This window comes from Castor canadensis, chromosome 3 (genome assembly GCF_047511655.1).
Source record: "Castor canadensis chromosome 3, mCasCan1.hap1v2, whole genome shotgun sequence".
Taxonomy (NCBI): domain Eukaryota; kingdom Metazoa; phylum Chordata; class Mammalia; order Rodentia; family Castoridae; genus Castor; species Castor canadensis.
This window is the reverse complement of record NC_133388.1, coordinates 20,405,415-20,422,817: the sequence shown is the minus strand read 5'-3', so window position 1 is coordinate 20,422,817 and position 17,403 is coordinate 20,405,415. Positions and strand designations below refer to the sequence as shown.

Sequence of the window (17,403 nt, the reverse complement as noted above, 5' to 3'; positions counted from 1 at the left end):
GCAGAATGTTGTGGAAATGGCCATATTACCAGTAAGAATCTATAGATTCAATACAATTCCCTTCCAAATTCTACTGACATTCTTGTCAGCACTGGAAAGCAATCCTAAAATTCATATGGAAACACAAAAGACCCCAAATAGCCAAAGCAATCCTGAGCACAAGGAACAATGCTGGCAGCACCACAAAACCAGACATCAAACTACATTACAGAGCCACAGTAACAAAAGTCAGCATTGGGGCTGGTGGAATGGCTCAACTGGTAGAGTGTCTGCCTAGCAATTGTGAGGCCCTGAGTTCAAACCACAGTATGCCAAACAAGCAAAACCCAGCATGGTACTGGCATAAAAACAGACATGAAGACCAGTGAAATAGAACAGAGGATTCATAAATGAGCCCACACAGCAAAATCACCTGATTTTCTACAAAAGTGTCAAAAACAACAGCCACTTCAACAACTGGAACTAGGAAAGTATATATTCACATGCAGAAGTCTGAAACTAGACCTCTATTTCTTACCCTGGCAAAAATCAATTCAAAATGAATCAAACACCCTAATGTAAAACCTGAAACTTTGAAATACCTCAAGATATAGGCATAGATACAGGCTTTCTAAGTAGAACTCCGATAGCTCAGGAAATAAGAGGAAGAACTGTCAAATGGGATTGCATGAAATTAAAAAGCTTATACATAGCAAAGGAAACAATTACCAGAATGAAGAAACAGCCCACAGAAAAGAAGAAAATCTTTGCCAGCTATTCATTCAACAGGAGATCAATGTCCAGAATATGCAAAGAACTCAAAAAATTAAACACCAAAGGAACAAAATAATCCATCAATAAATGGGCAAATGAACTGAAGAGACAGTTCTTAAAAGTAGTACAATGGCCAATAAATACATGAAAAAAAGTTTCAACATCTTTAGTTACCAGGAAACACAAATTGAAACAACATGGAGATGTCATCTCACCCCAGTCCGAATGGCTGTCATCAAAAAAACAAACAAACAAACAAAAACATTTTTGGTGAGAATGTGGCAAAAAGGAACCCTTATACATTGTTGGGGAGAATGTAAATTAGTCCAGCCACTATGGCAATCACTACTGGAGATTCCTCAAAAATTAATAATTAAAATCACCACAGAGATTCTCAAAAATTAAAAAATGATCTGGCTGTACCACTACTGCCAAAAAATCAAAGTCAACATACAATCAAGATACCTCCATACATATGTTTATCACACTACTCTTGATGGTTAAGTCATAGAATCAGCTAAGGTGTCCATCGTAGGATGTATAGATAAAGAAAATGTGGTATATATACACAAAAGTTTCATTAAGCCATAAAGAAGAATGAAGTCATGTCATTTACAGAAAAATGGACATGCTATTTTGCAAGGACAAAATGTTTTCTCTCGTATGCGGCTATCAAAGGAAGGGAGGCACATGAAGGTAAAAGTGGATGTCAAAGTAGAAAAGGAGAAGGAGGAAAATGATCAATGCACATTATATGCATGTATGAAAATGTGACAATGAAACCAATTACTTTTTTACAATTAATATATGCTAATAAAAAGCAAAATTGTCTACATTCACAGATAACAAAAGTGCATGCGTAGAAAATAAAGAATTTACTTTTAAAAAAAGCTACAAAAAGTGAATTTAGAAAAGAGGGTTTCAGGATTGAAGGTCAATATACAAGAATGATATTTCTATGTATGTGCAAACAAGCAACTGAAAAGGGAAATAAGAAAAACAAAGCATTTAGAAGAACATTAAAAGCATAAAATATTTCAGGATAAGTTTAGTGTAACACATTTAAGACTTGTAGGTTGAAAACTACAGAAATTGCTGAAATTATAAAAACCTAAAGTATTGAGACATAACTTGCTCATGGATTGAAAGATCCATATTTTTCAGATATCAGTTCTCTCCAAATTGATCTATAATTTAAATGTACTTACAGTCAAAATTCCATCAGGTTTGTTGCAGAAATAGAGAAAATAATTTGTAAAACTTTGATAGAAAAATTTGTTATCTGGATTATATTAAGCACTTTTTTACACCCAATGAAAAGATAAAATTTGTATTGTTTATTCATTTATTCATGTGTGTATACATTGTTTGGGCTATCTCTCCCCCCTCCCCCCATGCCCCCTCCTCCTCCCCACCACCTCCCTCGCTTGAAAAGCTGTAATTTTTAAATGACAAAAATATTTGGATAGATATTTCACAAAATAAAATGTATGACTGGACAATGAAAAGCCATGAAATATCTTCACTCATCAGAGAAATGGACCTGTCATACACCCCAAATTAAGGATTAAAATTGGGAAGAATGACAACATGAACAACTGGTGAGAATATGGAATAATTGACACTCAAACATTGTTGACGTGAGTATAAAAATCAATCAATTTGGAAGCAGTTTGGTAGTTTTTTATTAAGTTAAACATATATTTAACATAAAACCCAACAACATACTCCCTCAGCATTAAATCAGAAGAAGAAAAACCTTTGTCCATACAAAGATTTGTATGTAAATGCTGGCAGCAGTTTTATTGGTAATACTAGAAACTGGGAGAAGGAAAAACCAAATTATGGTGTAGTGAGTACTTTTCAGAAATGAAGAGGAGCAAACAACATGGAAAAAAATCTCAAAACATATGCTGACTGAAAGAAACCATTCACAAGAGTGCATAGCATGTGATGTGACTTCTACAGTTTGGAATAAAGAATCCTAACTTACAGTGACAGAAATCATATCAATGGTTACCTGAGATTGGAAGTAGGGAAACTGGCTGCATAAGTACATAAGAGAATTTTCTGGAGTGATAGAAACTTCAGTAGCTTGACTGGAGTGTTGGTTACATGGGTGTAATCATTTATTAAAACTGATTGAACTGTACACAAAATTAGAACATTTTATTATATATTCATTATATCTATATGTTAGTTTTCAAAAATATTTATAGATCTGAACTGCAAATCACTTAGACTTGGTTTTAAAATTATTTCTCTGCCATCTGATTTATTTTAGTAATTAGCTTCTTTTTTTTTTTTTTAGGGGAGAGTGTGAACATAGTCCCCCACTACCACAAATTATGCAGTCGAGTTTCCCACATTTGGGGAAATCGCAGGGGTCAGCACATCCGGAGTGCAATGGATAAACCTCGCCCTAGGAAAACCATCTTCGTGATCATGGTAATCTCCCCTGCCAGATAAGTATAGTAATTAGCTTCTTGTCTTCAAAGTCATACAGAACTTCACTTTAGTTAAGCCTGTTAGACCATTACACATTCCTAAGTAGTAGCCTTAGTTTGATGAGAAACTCTTTCCTTATAAAGAATTCCAGAATCTACTTTACCCACATGAATAACTGATCTGCTTCTAATGTTTAGATACAAATCATACTATTCAGAAACATGCTCACCCATATTTAACGATAAACACATTGAAAATGTAAGCAGTGCATCTAACCATGCAAACATTAGGAAATGATCCATTCTGTGAGCTAGTAAAAGGTTAAGTGTTCCACATATAAAGAGATGAAAGTATTTATTTGTGATTTAGTCTGTTCCTAGTGTCACGTGTGAGGACAAACTACAAAAGGCACACTTACAGCACTGGCACCTAGGATAATGTCCTCAGAGAATTTTAAGTGTTACAGAACTAAAAGTGGAAATTGAAAGAATCAGAGAACACAAGCAACCCATTTTATCTGCTAATATTTATTACTCCAGAAATAGCTTTAGAGTTAGTTTATTAATGAGGTATTTTTCAAATCATCCCACATGTCATACTCTGAAACTCAAAAGCATCTTTTCAAAACGAGAGAGAAAGAAACACTTATCACATCGTGAGAGTGGCATACTAAAGTGTTCTTCAGCTTCCTTTATGGAGCATAATCTTGTGATGAGGACATCAGCTCACTCAGACACAGAGTCAGCACTCATAAAAGCATCTCAGTGACTATTAAGTCATGGCCATCTACATGATCACTTGCAATTCAGACAGAGACATGCCTCATATTCCAGATTTCCAGATATGAACCACTCCAACTGCTCCTGAAGACAGGACCGAAGACAGGACTGTTAAAGATTCACCTATAGTCTCTTTGGAATTAGTCCTACTAAAATCTTTCACAGGATCAATCAAAAATATATCTTTCTGTCCATTTACTCTTCATTATTTTTAGCATCAAAAGGCACACATTGGTCCATGAAAACAAGAACTGGCTCTAAACCAAAAGCCTAGAAGTGTTAGATAATGCTCTGTGAGAACTAATGTGTGGCTTCCACATAAAAGTTATCAAACTGTGCAAATTGAAAGGAATGAGTTCCGATCGCAGCCCAGCCATTCCTTGGGTAATTCACATGGACATTTTCCCACAGAGTCTTGCCATTCAACATGCCAAAGGAGGAATGACCCTGGAGTAGAGAGAAAGGTATTACTTGAAAACACATGGAAATGATCCTCTGAAGTCTGTTTCTTAATAACGTACAGTCCGTCTACTCAGTGGAGCAAATGTCTTTCTCACTCAAGACTTACCATGGCAGAACACAATTCCACATGTCTGAAATACAGGAAAAATATTCAGCAAGAATAGGAAATACGTATTTAAATAGTTCCCAAGGTATAAGGAATACTTTAGCATTTCCTGACGTTCTGCCAAAGTGTAAAACCAACAAAAGCATAATACTTTTCATAATATTATTATAAAGTTTTAGACAAAAGCCCATTGAATTTTTTTAATTGTTACTTACAGTAGCTGGACATATAGGTATTGTGACTAATGGTCACCAACCCTTCAATGCCTATCCCTAAGTTAGAAAAATGGTAAACATCATTTAAACTGATAATACGGTGTGGTAACGGGGCAGAAGAAGGGAAGTATCCATTAGGTGTGATTTACTGGTCATGACAGAGAAAGAAAAAATTCCTCAGAAGGTTGCCATTATATTTAGCTTAGTGTATGGTTATGGTGAACAATAAATGCTAGCTTTTATTATCATTACTGTAGTACACTATGAGCACACAATCAAAGCATACCAACTACAGCTAGTCATGTAAAACTAGTTAACTCTTAAAAGGTAGAAGCTAGAGAGTCAAAGAATTAGGCCCAAAACAAAAACTAATCTGTTTTTGTCTTAAAATTATAACACATCAGCCCTCAATTTGTTCTGTTATTTTATGAATGGAGACACTGAGGCTTAATCAGATTAAAACTCAAAGCCATAGATTCATCACAAGAGCTAGGGCTTGAATACACATCACCCAATTCCAAATATAGAGCCATATTCCTCTTATTATACTTCTGCAAACAACCTTCTACTCTAAAAGTGCTTATTGAACATACTCTGCCATTTTTAGGACCGTAAGTATTACCACCAAGCCAAGGGACTCACACATACAAACCATATTAAGCATAAAGCCTGCCTAATAGTGCCTCAACTTCTCCCCCTCCCAATTCATTCCCAAGGCCCCAGCCATCCTAGCTACCCACTGCTGCCCAAATAAGGTTAGCCCTGCCCTGCCTGCCTTTTGCAACACCTTTGTGGTCTTCTTGGATTGTTCTTCCCACCACTCAGGTCTAAGCTCAAACATCATCCACTCGGCATTGTCTTCCCTGCCCTGCCTACTTAGAAAATTAGATCAGGGGAGCTACTTTACCTCATTACCCCGTTTTTCTTAACTATTCATATATTCATTTATAAGTTTACTGTCTTACAACAAGGGGCAGCAAACCTTGATCCTCATGTCAGTCACCTAATTTTATAAGTAAAATTTCACTGAAACACAGACATTCGCACTCATTTTCCTCTTGTCTATCACTGCTTTCTCACTACAACAGCAGAGCTAAGTAGGTGCAACAGAGACTAAATGGCCCACAGAGTCTAAAACATCTACAAGAGCCTGAAACATCTGACCTTTACATGAAATATTTGTCCTGGAATGTCTGTCTTGTTCATTACTTATCCCTAGCATTTAGGAAAGTGCAGGTAGTGAGTGCTTAATAAAAATATGTTGAATGAAGAATAGAAGAATGACACGTTTAACTCTCAAAACAACTTCTCAAAAATTATCTTCATTTTACAGATAAGAAAGCAGAATCTCAAAGAGGTAAGGAAGTCTTAGTAAAGGTCAGAGAGGAAATAGGAATATTCATCTATCTGTTCCTAAACACTGCTCCTAAGAATATTAACTGGATTCATTAAGCACTCAGCATATCATTTACTGTACCAAACTTTCATATATAACCTCATTTAGTCTTCCTCAGAAGAGTGTTCATGATGTTATGCATGGGAAATTTGAAGCTGAGTGAAAAAAATGTTTACAAGGGAAACACAGCAGACTTCAAAGTCCATTATTCTAACCACCATGCAACCGTGCACCTGATATTTGCTGAGAAGATTTCAACAAATGTCCAGCGTAAAAAGAATAAATCCTTCAAATCAGCTATAATTTGGAATATGGAAAAAATAGATGATTTTTTTCATTTATGCAAGTAATAGTATATGTCAAATGTTATTTAATACACTTGGAATTTAGTTGAAAAAGAAAGACAAAGTCCCTGCTTTTATGGAGCTTATATTCTAGGAGAAGGAGACACATAAACACACATACAATAAATAAAATATAAACACTAAATAGCAAGTAAAGAATTAAAACAGATTGACATGAGGATGAGTATTTGAGAGACTGTTGTAGATTAGATAGTTGAAGAAAGACACTCAGAATACTGGCATAAAGGTGAGGCACAAGGGAGAAGCAGAATTTTGCAAAAGAAACAAGAATTAATTGGGCTGGGATGGGACTGGTATAAGTCTTCCTTATCTACCCTAGTAACAAGGCTAACTTCTAAATTAAATCACTTTATATTGAAAACATAATTTTACAGAAGAAACAGCTAAAACAAGAGTGGATATATCAAAAGTACAGAGCACAAAATAGACTATGTGTGGTATCAGGTGCTGATAAAAGCTTTTGAAAAAAAAGCAATTGAAAAGGGGCAAGAATGAGGTGGATATTATGTGGATATTTATTATGTGGTCAGGAAAAAACTCTGAAGCAAGTGAGGAAATAAACCATACAATCAAAAATTTTAGAAAGCTAATAATTTAAAGTGTGATATTAAACAATAATAAACAGACCAATACAAGGAACAAAGTTTAGAAACAAGTCTATGTATGTGTATTGACTTATTACATAAAAAGAAGCTTTAAATTATGTACAAAAGGACAAACTATTCAATAAATGATGATGGCTATTATTTGTTTTTTAAAAAACATTATATTGGGCACTTCCATTATAATTCACAAATAAATACCAGATGGACAAAAGATTTAAACATAAAAATAAATCCTAAACTTAGTTTAGTTTGGGGAAAAATGTTCCTAACCTCGAAATTAGGAAGGTCTACTTAAATAAAGTATAAAACACAAAATACAAAAAGAAATTTTAAGGACTGGCAGAGTGACTCAAGTGGTAGAACTCCGTCCTGGCAAGCATGTGGCCCTGAGTTTAAGCACCCATACCAACAACAACAGCAACAAAATTTTTTAAGTGAAATATTTGAAAATGTCAAAATTTTAAACTCTTATTCATCAAAATACTCATAAGCAAAATTAAGATACACATGACAAAAGAGAAGAAGATATTTTGACCTATGCACAATAGGTCAAAATTCAAAATATCCAATAAATTTATACAAATTCATCAGAAAAAGACAATACAATGATAAATGAGGAAAGAATGTGTTTCTTTTCAAGAAACTTCAGAAAAGGGAAAATACAAATCATCAATAAACAAAGTAGGTTGTGTATTTTCCTTTATAGTAAAAGAAATGCAAATCATTGATTACCTTGGAAAAAAATCTTTCAAATTAATAATATCATATACTATTACAATTCTCACAAAAAATTGGTACAGTTTGCCTAGGAATATGACAGTATCCGTTAAAATTTAAATGGAATTATATTTCTAAATATCTACCTTTAATAGACAATAGCACATATGTAGCCAGGAGGCATATTTGGTATCTCCCCATAATAAGGAACAAAGTTATGCCCATCAAGAGTGGTATGGTTAAGTGAACTACCTTACCTTCCAACTAGATCCTCAATACGTATCATTAATGCTTAAAGAATTAGAACTGTCATTTTTTGTTGTTTGAGTAGGCAGAGAGAACAAGTTAAAGAGTTATTTGAATCTCATTTTTAATTTCTAGTCACAAACTAACAAAATTCTGAGAGAACTACCTTGGGAGAGAGCAGCATTTTACACAGTAACTTCCTTGGGAGCACTATTAATCAGTAGTAGCTCATGATCAACCAATGATTTGATGACTACTTTTAGATCTCCTTTATACTACCATTACTCTGGTATCTTCTCTAATAAGACTATTCATGGAAACCAGTATCTAGAAATCTGTGCTTATAGCTGATAACCAAATTATTTGAAACTATTAGGAACAAATTTATATGACTTTGCTTATACCTATAAATTCCAATTATAGTCTTGACTCAAGTAAACTGGAAAAGTAGTTTGATTATTGACTTTACCAATTACCCTTCAATTTAAAAGACAAAAACAAGCCCAGAGTGGTAGTACATACCCGCAATCCCAGCACTCAGGAGGCTGAGGCAGGAAGAGTGAGAGTTAGAGGCCATCCTGGGCTACAGAGTGAGACCCTGACTCAAAACACAAACAAGCAAACAAACAGAAACAAAACTCAAAAAATAGTGGTCTGAAAAAGCCAACTGCTGGTTATTATGTGGGTTGCTCTTATATACATTTTCATCCTATGGGCAGGATGGTTTACTGGTTCCATGTTCCATGGCAGATTTTCTGGCTCTTTTCATTATTTGTCACTTTCCTCCATTCATTTTATAACAGAAAACTCTAGAAATTTATGAGAATATTTTTAACTTCAGGCATTCCAATCAGCAATACTTACCTTAATTGCTAAGATTAGTGTATACCATTTTTGTGCTGTAACATCAACACGTCCTGAAGCATACACAATCCATCCAGCTGTAACACAAAAAGATTCTTAATTGATATATTTTTAAAATCTAAATCACAGAATTGTACAACATAGTAGAGTTTCTTAAGTGGCATTTGTAGATAGTGAAGTCAGCCTTAATAAAGAACTACATCGCTTCATTTCCTGATCTACACCTGATTTAATATAAAATATCTCTATTCTGTCATACATCCCATGAGCATACTCTGAGATCCTATTCTGAGCCATAAACTATGTGTGAGCTCAAAACAGAATGAGATTAGTTAGCATCCAAAATTCAGGCGTACATCTATACCTGATCAGACTAAATACAGAGAATAGAAAGGAGCAGTCCAAGACTACAATAAGATTTCCATCTAGTGGAATTGCTTACAATTAGGGGGAGAAAAGGATAAGCTAACTTTTGCATTTATTACATTTTCATGCCTGAGAGAAACTCAGAATGAAATGTCAAGCAGGCAATTTAAAACACAGAACAGTGGGGACACTAAAGATGCAGATTTAAATTCCTAGTTCCAATTATACCACTAACAAGTTTTTGAGACTTTGGGCAAATCTACTAACCTCTTTGGCTCTCTGTTTTAGATTAGAAAATCAGTAAGGTACCTTTTGGATCAGTCATGCTATAATAAGGCCATTCCTACTCTACTGTTCTTACCACTCTCTCCCTCCCATCACCACTTACCCCAGTCTACACAAACCCTATCCTCACACTCAAGCTCAACCCACAATAACCTAAAAAGTTTTATACAATTATTTTCTCATTTACTGAACTGCCTGTCTCCAGATAAATAACCCTATAATGTTGAATTGTTTGGTATCTGCATGCATGTGTTAAATCTATTCCCAATTAGATGCACAAGCACCTTTAGATAAGACTCTTTGTTGCTCCCACAAATAACAAGCAACTTAAAGTAAAATGCCACATAGTAAGTCATGTGCTATAAAAAATGTCACTTACCTAGGTCACCTGTAACTCTGTAAGATCCATTTGCAAAAATCCAGAAGAAAACTCCGGTGGCACTTCTAATCAAAATGCCACCTTTATTTACTCGTCCTGCAATGAATACACCTCCCCTCTCAGGGGCCTCCATGTAAACATCACACTTTATAGTCATATTGGCCCTGCAGAATGAAATAGTTAATTAGTACTCTTTTTGGCTGAGGTGGCCAAATTTGGCCAAATGTGAAGAAGGTGGATATTGTATTGTTCTCTACTGGTCCCCTCTGACAGCTTTAGGATTCCATCAGAACAGAGTGACTTCTCTAGCAATGGAGCAAAGATGACCTGATAAAATTCCATAACCAGAAGGGTGGTATTTCTACTTTGTAGCTAGGGACCACCTGCTTTCAAATTGCCTGAGGAGTTTAGGAAAAATGCAGGTTTCTAGGCTGTAACCTATACCTTCTTAATCAGACTCTCTGAGGGTGAGGGACAGAAGAGCCAGGAATCAGCATTTTTAAAAAAGTACCTCCTGTGATTCTTAAAGCTTGAGAGTGAGGGCTATAGAAACTGACTATATCACTATGGCAGAAATAAAATGCTTACATTAAAAGAGTATACAAGGCACACATGATGAAGAATGCCTGTAATCTCAGCATAAGGGAGGTGAAGGCAGGGGAAATCATGAGTTCAAAGCCAGTCTGCGCTACAATAATGAGACCCTGTCTTCATTTTTTTTAATTTATTAGCATATAACAGTGTACAAGGGGATACCTTGTAACATTTGCATATATGCTTATAAGTACTTGTAAATTATGCCATTCCTAATGTAGCATAAATATGTCACTTCATAGCAAATGCTTTTAATCTTTTACCTGGGGTGAGAAAGTGACTTGCTAAGTCTGAGCTTGTAGCATGGACAGGCCTCAAGAATCCTCCCGATGACATGCTTACATCAAGCCATTTCATTACTTCTTTTAGTAGGTTACCAGATAGTAATACTTACTATTCTTAAGTTTCTTCTGAGCCTATTTCTTGTCTTTCTATAATAAAACAAGTTTGTCATTCTAAGAATATCATATTGAAAGAAGCTACTTTTTTTTTCAAACACCAAATGATAAAATTTTCCACATAGTTCTGAACAAAAAGGTTTATTCAGAATTCTACCAGCAAGGAGAATGAATGAAAGAAATGATTGGAGCCTCTGGGAAAACATATGTTACTTTGAATCCAATTTTTACATTTAAATCTATCAAGACATAAAAACTCCTGAATAACTATCTAAAATTTTTCCTCTGCAGACAGTCACCTCTGTGCTCACTTGGCAGGAGGGCCTCTCAAACCAGAGCAGCATTAGAGGGCTTGTTAAACTCAGTCTGAGGGCCCCATCCCCACAGTGTCTGAATCAGTAACTCCAGAGTGTGCCCCTCAAATGTCCACATTTAACAACTTCCAGGTGATTCTGATGGTTCACCTCAAGGACCATTTCACCATACAGAGCATCTGTCTATACAGAGGTACTATAACCTTGGTTCTAAGATCACTGACCCACAGCACTGTATCAAAGAAAGGGAAAGATTCAGTCAGCCAGGAACTATCAGCTTTTATGAGTTCTCCTTCAGGTTTCCTTTTAAACATGCTAGCAAATAAAACACTTTCCTTTAGAGACAATACGACCACCCAAACAGACATTATCTCTAAAAACAATTCACTTCCTATTCAATATCGAACAGCAAATCAGAAAAAAAAAAAAACCTGCAGAAAACCAAGGAATAAAGCAATCAATTTATCTAAAGTAATACTAAAACAACCAAGAAACCTATTTTAGAAATGGCGTGGGAAAGTACTGAATCTGGAATTTTGCATTCCTCAGAGTTTCCCCTTAGAGAAATTTGCACAGTAATTTTACTATCTATAGGAACCTATTTTTTAAAAAAAAGCAATTACAATAGGTAATTCCTACTTTACAGGAAGATTGAATGCTAAGTGAGTGAAGCCAGTCTCTTATACACACTCTGACATCAGGGGAGCTCTTCTTTCTGTAGATTATCACCAGAAGCCACTAAGGACGGGTACCCCTACCTCTTTGATACTTCATCACAAATGTGAAAATGCAACAGATACTGCCAGTACCATAAACTCGCTCTATTTAAAGTGGGAATCAGAGGAAAATGGAACTATTTTCCTTTTTCTGACATGACATTCTAGAGTAAGTGATTCTTGCATCCAAACTGAGGCAATTTTGCAAATAATGAGTAAGAGAGGATAAAAGTGTACTTTATTCTTCCACAGCCAAAATTCTGCAGTCTCACTGAAAGAACAAAAACCAGCCAATATATCAGCAAATTTGATCAACAGAATGGAGAGTTCAGCTGGGAGGAAAGGTCACTTTGTGACTGTCCTCAGATCCCAACCAAAGCTTATTAATAAAATAGAAAGTCTTAAGTAGTTTCAGCAAAGCCTACTCTTTTATAGTCAAATCATAATGAAATGCAACAAAATCTAAGTATCAAAGAAGAGGCTCATTGCACCACACAACTCTAAGAACTGCTGGCACTGTGGACATTTGAGAACTGATTTTCTAGAAGAACCACTACAGATAAAGTAAATTTTCCTTTTCCTATTCTTAGAAAGAAAACAATGGTTAAAATGAGGCTGAGGTATAGCCAAGAAGCCAGTCAAGACCTGGCTTCCAGCCAAGAAAATTATATACATCTTACTTCAGAGCCTCAGTTTCTCAATCTATAAGGTGAGGAGAGTGACACCTATGCCATAAGGTCATTGTGGGAAGTTCATAAAAGTGTTATCACCCAGTTTTCATTCCCTCCTTTCCCCACACCAAGTGGACATACAACAGAAATGAACTAGGGTTCTGTGTGGCTCTCTAAACAGATCTGGTTGCCTCAAGCAAAGGATGCAATATTGGTAAACAGCAAAGGATAAATACAAGAGACCAATTTATAAAGGATCTCTGAAGTCAAGCATGGAAGTGTAGGGATGACCTGGTAGCAGGAGAGATTCACTGAGTACCCCTGAGCAGTAGAATAACATGTTGAAAGTAGAGCTTAGGAAAGGTGAAAAGAGTCCTTGATATGAAAGATTGCTGTTTGCCAGTTCCTTTTCTTTCAGAATGTGTCTTCTTTCCCTCTCTCACATTCTCCTTTCTCACTTCTTTTATTCATAGAAGCAGATCATGGTAAAGACTAAGTACTGTTATTTAAATATTGTCAAGTGTTTAAATACAAGAGGGATTTTGCTGCTGTTGTTAATCTTTGCCTAATACAGTACCTCATCTCTCTACTACAATTAAAGGGCCTCTCAATTTTTCTGGAATCCCAGCCAGAAATAAGAGAGTTTGAATTTAGAGATAGCTGTCTGTAGTGTTTAGGAAAATGGGAGCTGGAAGCTACCAGTGAAACTTAAAAACTTTCTCAGGGTGACTTCCACACTGCTGACCAAAGTAATGGAGCTCATGCCTTGGACACTTAAGCCAAGCTGTAAGTCTTAGAAAACAAATAAGGAAGTCCATAAACTCCACTGCCATAATCAGAAAAGTATCTTCCTCAAACACAATGTGGTAAATAGTGTTTTTATTATGTAAGAAGACAAGTCACCAAAGGCATCCTAAATTAGGGAAAAATCTTCACTACATCTCAGTAATTCTCCAAGGTGCTACATGCCATGCCATAGGGTTGCAGTTTCTCAAGACTTACATCAGAGCTCAGGGCTAGAATCAGAATTTAGAACTGGGAGTGAGGCCATACAAAAGCGATAAAGTTTTTCTGTAGCATTATGCAGATAAGCAATCAAGGAATTTCAGATTTATCTTCTCTTCCCTCTCTGATTTTCAAGCTTTGGATATGGCTGTTTGGTGGCATGGAATTACTATTTACTATCTCTAAATATGATTTTGTGTGTGTGTGTGTGTGTGTGTGTGTGTGTGTGTGTGTTTCCACAGAATTATACTAGTAATGGGGAAAAAAAACAATCAAATAATAAGGCAGCACATTGAAATTTAGTAACTAAATTAAAGAAGGTAAAGGTTTGATTTGGTAATATTTTAGGTAAGTAAGAAAAACAATATCTCTCCTTAACATATATCTAAGGAAATGTGTTCTATTACCTAGCCAACTAAAATTGATTTCTTTTTTACTACTTCCATCTATCACCTGGTAAAAGATTGTCTTGAGGCAAAGATAGTATAATTCTACCGTTGATCCAGCAGGTGGCAATACTAGATCAACGAATCAAATTTCCAGCAAAACAAAAACAAATCTCAAACTCTATAAACAAATGTTAAATTATAATTGGGTAAAAAAAATCCTCAGACTTCCCCTACAATAGTCATTAAAAAAGGCTAACATGAAGGAAGGACACAAAGGCAGCGAAACAATTTGATTTGTGGTTATCATGATATTCAACACCCCTATCGGGTTCTTGGCACAAGGGTAACTGTTGAAAACGCTTTACTTCAGAATGTAAACAACAACATTACAAGGTTATTTCAGCCAGAGCTACACTCAGAACATCAATCTTACATACCACTGGTAATTTCCTATAATGCTGATTGTGCTGGAAGCATCAGCAGCCCAAGTAATAGGGCGTTGATTGAGAACTTGACGTAATGTGAAATGATGCTCTCCGGGGTCATCGGTGTTTGTGTAGTACTCAAACACACCCGTCTGATCAGCAAAATATGGAGCTTCATTAACAAATGGGTAATCTGTTCAGAACACAATAAATTCTCTGCTTAATAGCTTAGTAACTCAGTATCAAATCCTATAGGATTTCTCTTCTCTGATCTAAATATAAATAAAGATATACTTTATTTAAAAATGCTTACCAACGTTGAAATCATCTTTATAGGTACTTGGGAAAGGCTTGGATTTGGGAGAAAATGGGTAGAAGCCTTTGCGACCTGTGGTGAGAGTGGTGAGTGTGAACAGTTCATCCTCTTGCAGTTCCAGGGTGAAACTGTTCTTTTTGTCGAGGAGCTGAAAAACAAGACATCTGCATTCAAGGCCAGGTGCTGGGACTCATCTCATTGGCACAAAACAAGTTTGTAAAACAATAAGCATTAAAAAAAGCCCAACTTATTCCTGTTAGGACTTCCTAAACACTTGAAAAACACACAAATATCAAGGCCCTTGGCATCTGAGTATTTTACAAGACTTCATAAAACTATACTTTCTAGAAACAATTTTTAAAGAATTTAAGTGCATAAAGGAAAGGAATAGATGATCCCCAGATCTACTTCTTTTTAGCCTATTCTTTTTCATTTTACCATAAGCTCTTCAAAGGTTGTCTATATTCAATACATGCCACTAACAGCCCTGCTTATTTCTCTTTTAGGATTTTCCTAAGGGAGATAAAGTCACAAAATCTCACTGCTGACTCAAGATATAGAAATGCTCAAGATATAGAAATTTATTTTAAAACTAACTACCCATAGAGAATCCAGTTGTTTAAAAAGAAATCTCCTGGATGGTTTTCCAAGTTTGGTGTACCACACCTGTAGCTCTGGTATTTCACTCTGGAGAGAAAACACAAAAAAACATGGTTGAATGATTAATCATCTCTCTGAGGATTTCCTAAATCAGTACCAGCAAGAATAGAGCAGTAACAATGTGCACTCTGCTTCTATTTACCAAAAGAAACATCCCAAATATTAAGTGGTAACATTTTTGAAAAGAGTGAGACATTGTTTAAGTAAAAACTTTATATACTATAAATTTTAGCCACTAAACAAGGCAGGCATAGTTGAGAACAAACTCCTGGGCTTGAAAGAGTCAGACTAGTTAACATAATTTCAGAGTTATCTTCTCTTTTTGTTTCAGTTAAGACTCCTGGAAGAAACTTGTAAGAACCAGCAAAGGCCACTGAGCCATTGTGACGCATTCTTTTAGATAACCCACAATAAACTTAGCTCATTATAATACTGAACTGAGCATGCCCAGAAGTGTTCCTGTCTGCCAGGTTTCCTTTTGAACATGTGCTCGACATCCTGCCACTTAGCATGCCCAGAAATATGCCTACAATCATCTGTCTTGAACTATGACCTTAAGCTGAACATGCTTAGAAATGTAAACCTTAAATTGAGCATGCCTGGGAATGGACCCATCCCTAATGTGCTTTCCCCTACCAACATGTGGGAGGTGAATAAAATCCCTCTGCCTCCCTTCTGCTTTGTAAATCACCCTAGTGGTCTTCTTACCACTGCAGCTAATAAATCTTGCTCCAGTCTTTTATTTCCTTGTTGTGTTTTGTGGCTTTGCACTCACCAAGATGTGAACCCAGTGGCATTAGTTAGACTAACACTAAAGAACTTTTGCAAATGTTAAAAACAATTTAGTGCCTTTGTTTCAAAAATGCTCTATTTTTGAGTTTTAAAAATACACTATCAAAACTGTGCAAAAATCTTTTTAAGAACTCTCTGGTATAAAAAACAGTTCTTTTATGCCATTAGTAATCAGAAAGGATGCTACATTTTCTCAATTTAAATCTAACAAAGAGGTAGAAATCTGGTGGGGTTTTTGGTAGGTTTTTTTGTTGTTGTAACTGTTTTCACTATAGAGTACTCTAAAGATCAATGCTTGAAAGTTTGTTACATCACATAACTGATGCTTAGACCACCAAGAGTAATTTGCAACTTTTGTTAAGTGTTCCTCAAAGCCACAAAGAGCTTTAGCATGTACTTGCTTCTGTCCTGTTTGATTAAAAGAAGTCAGGAGATTCATATGCAAGTTGAAAGTAATTTATAATATAGGATTTCACTTAAGAACTGCTGGTCTGTGAAAGAAAAAAAAATTTTCAAATCAAAATACAAGTCTCATATATGTACTTACAAAAGATCCCTTAAGAACAAAGGTAGCCAACTGTTGTGAAACATTGTAATAAGGAAGAAATGGCCGAATACACATAGAATGTTTATGACTCTGAGGGGAAAAAAAAACAGGTAAGTTATCCCAAATATATGCAAGCTATCCTGGGGGAGAAATATTATATAACAGATGCCCCCATATTAACATTAATGGCATATATTACATAACAAATATGAATTTATTTCAAATTTTAACACTTTTTCTACTGTGCCTTTAATGAATGTGTATTGTGTGTATGTGGTCAAAGCAAATCTGAATGACATTTCAACTGAATCAAACTTCAAATTCATAGGTAAACTCTAGAGTCATTCATATTCAGAATTCCTTTTTGTTATTAAAAAAAAAGTAATATTTACTTTCCAAGTAAAATATATCAAATGAAAAACAAAAGCCTGGATGTTTTCACTGAAAGGGCATCTCATATAAATACAACAAATACATTAAAGTCAGCTAAACAAATATAACAAATAGTTCTCACATTGCCATCATCTTTCAATAGTCACTATTATGAGCTGGGTTTAAAAAGAGTATGAGACATAATTCTTACTTTAGAG

The 17,403-nt window shown here is 35.4% G+C and overlaps 1 protein-coding gene and 1 non-coding gene across 3 annotated transcripts in view; both read right to left on the bottom strand.

Annotated features, from left to right (window-relative positions):
• Nucleotides 1–2,414: 2,414 nt before the first annotated feature.
• The window catches only part of Galc (galactosylceramidase), a 59,285-nt gene continuing 44,296 nt past the window's right edge, over nt 2,415–17,403 (bottom strand). For both annotated transcript variants that reach the window (XM_020185887.2, XM_074067388.1), the window contains 7 exons: nt 16,814–16,903; nt 15,415–15,501; nt 14,812–14,962; nt 14,511–14,691; nt 9,987–10,150; nt 8,957–9,033; nt 2,415–4,427 (listed from right to left, as the gene is read on the bottom strand). In XM_020185887.2, coding sequence (XP_020041476.1) covers nt 4,281–4,427; nt 8,957–9,033; nt 9,987–10,150; nt 14,511–14,691; nt 14,812–14,962; nt 15,415–15,501; nt 16,814–16,903 — 897 coding nt within the window. In that variant the 3' untranslated portion in view covers nt 2,415–4,280. The remainder of the gene's footprint in view (nt 4,428–8,956; nt 9,034–9,986; nt 10,151–14,510; nt 14,692–14,811; nt 14,963–15,414; nt 15,502–16,813; nt 16,904–17,403) is intronic.
• Nucleotides 3,062–3,226, bottom strand: LOC141421901 (U1 spliceosomal RNA). The gene has a single exon (XR_012446591.1). It is a non-coding gene; the product is annotated as a U1 spliceosomal RNA (small nuclear RNA).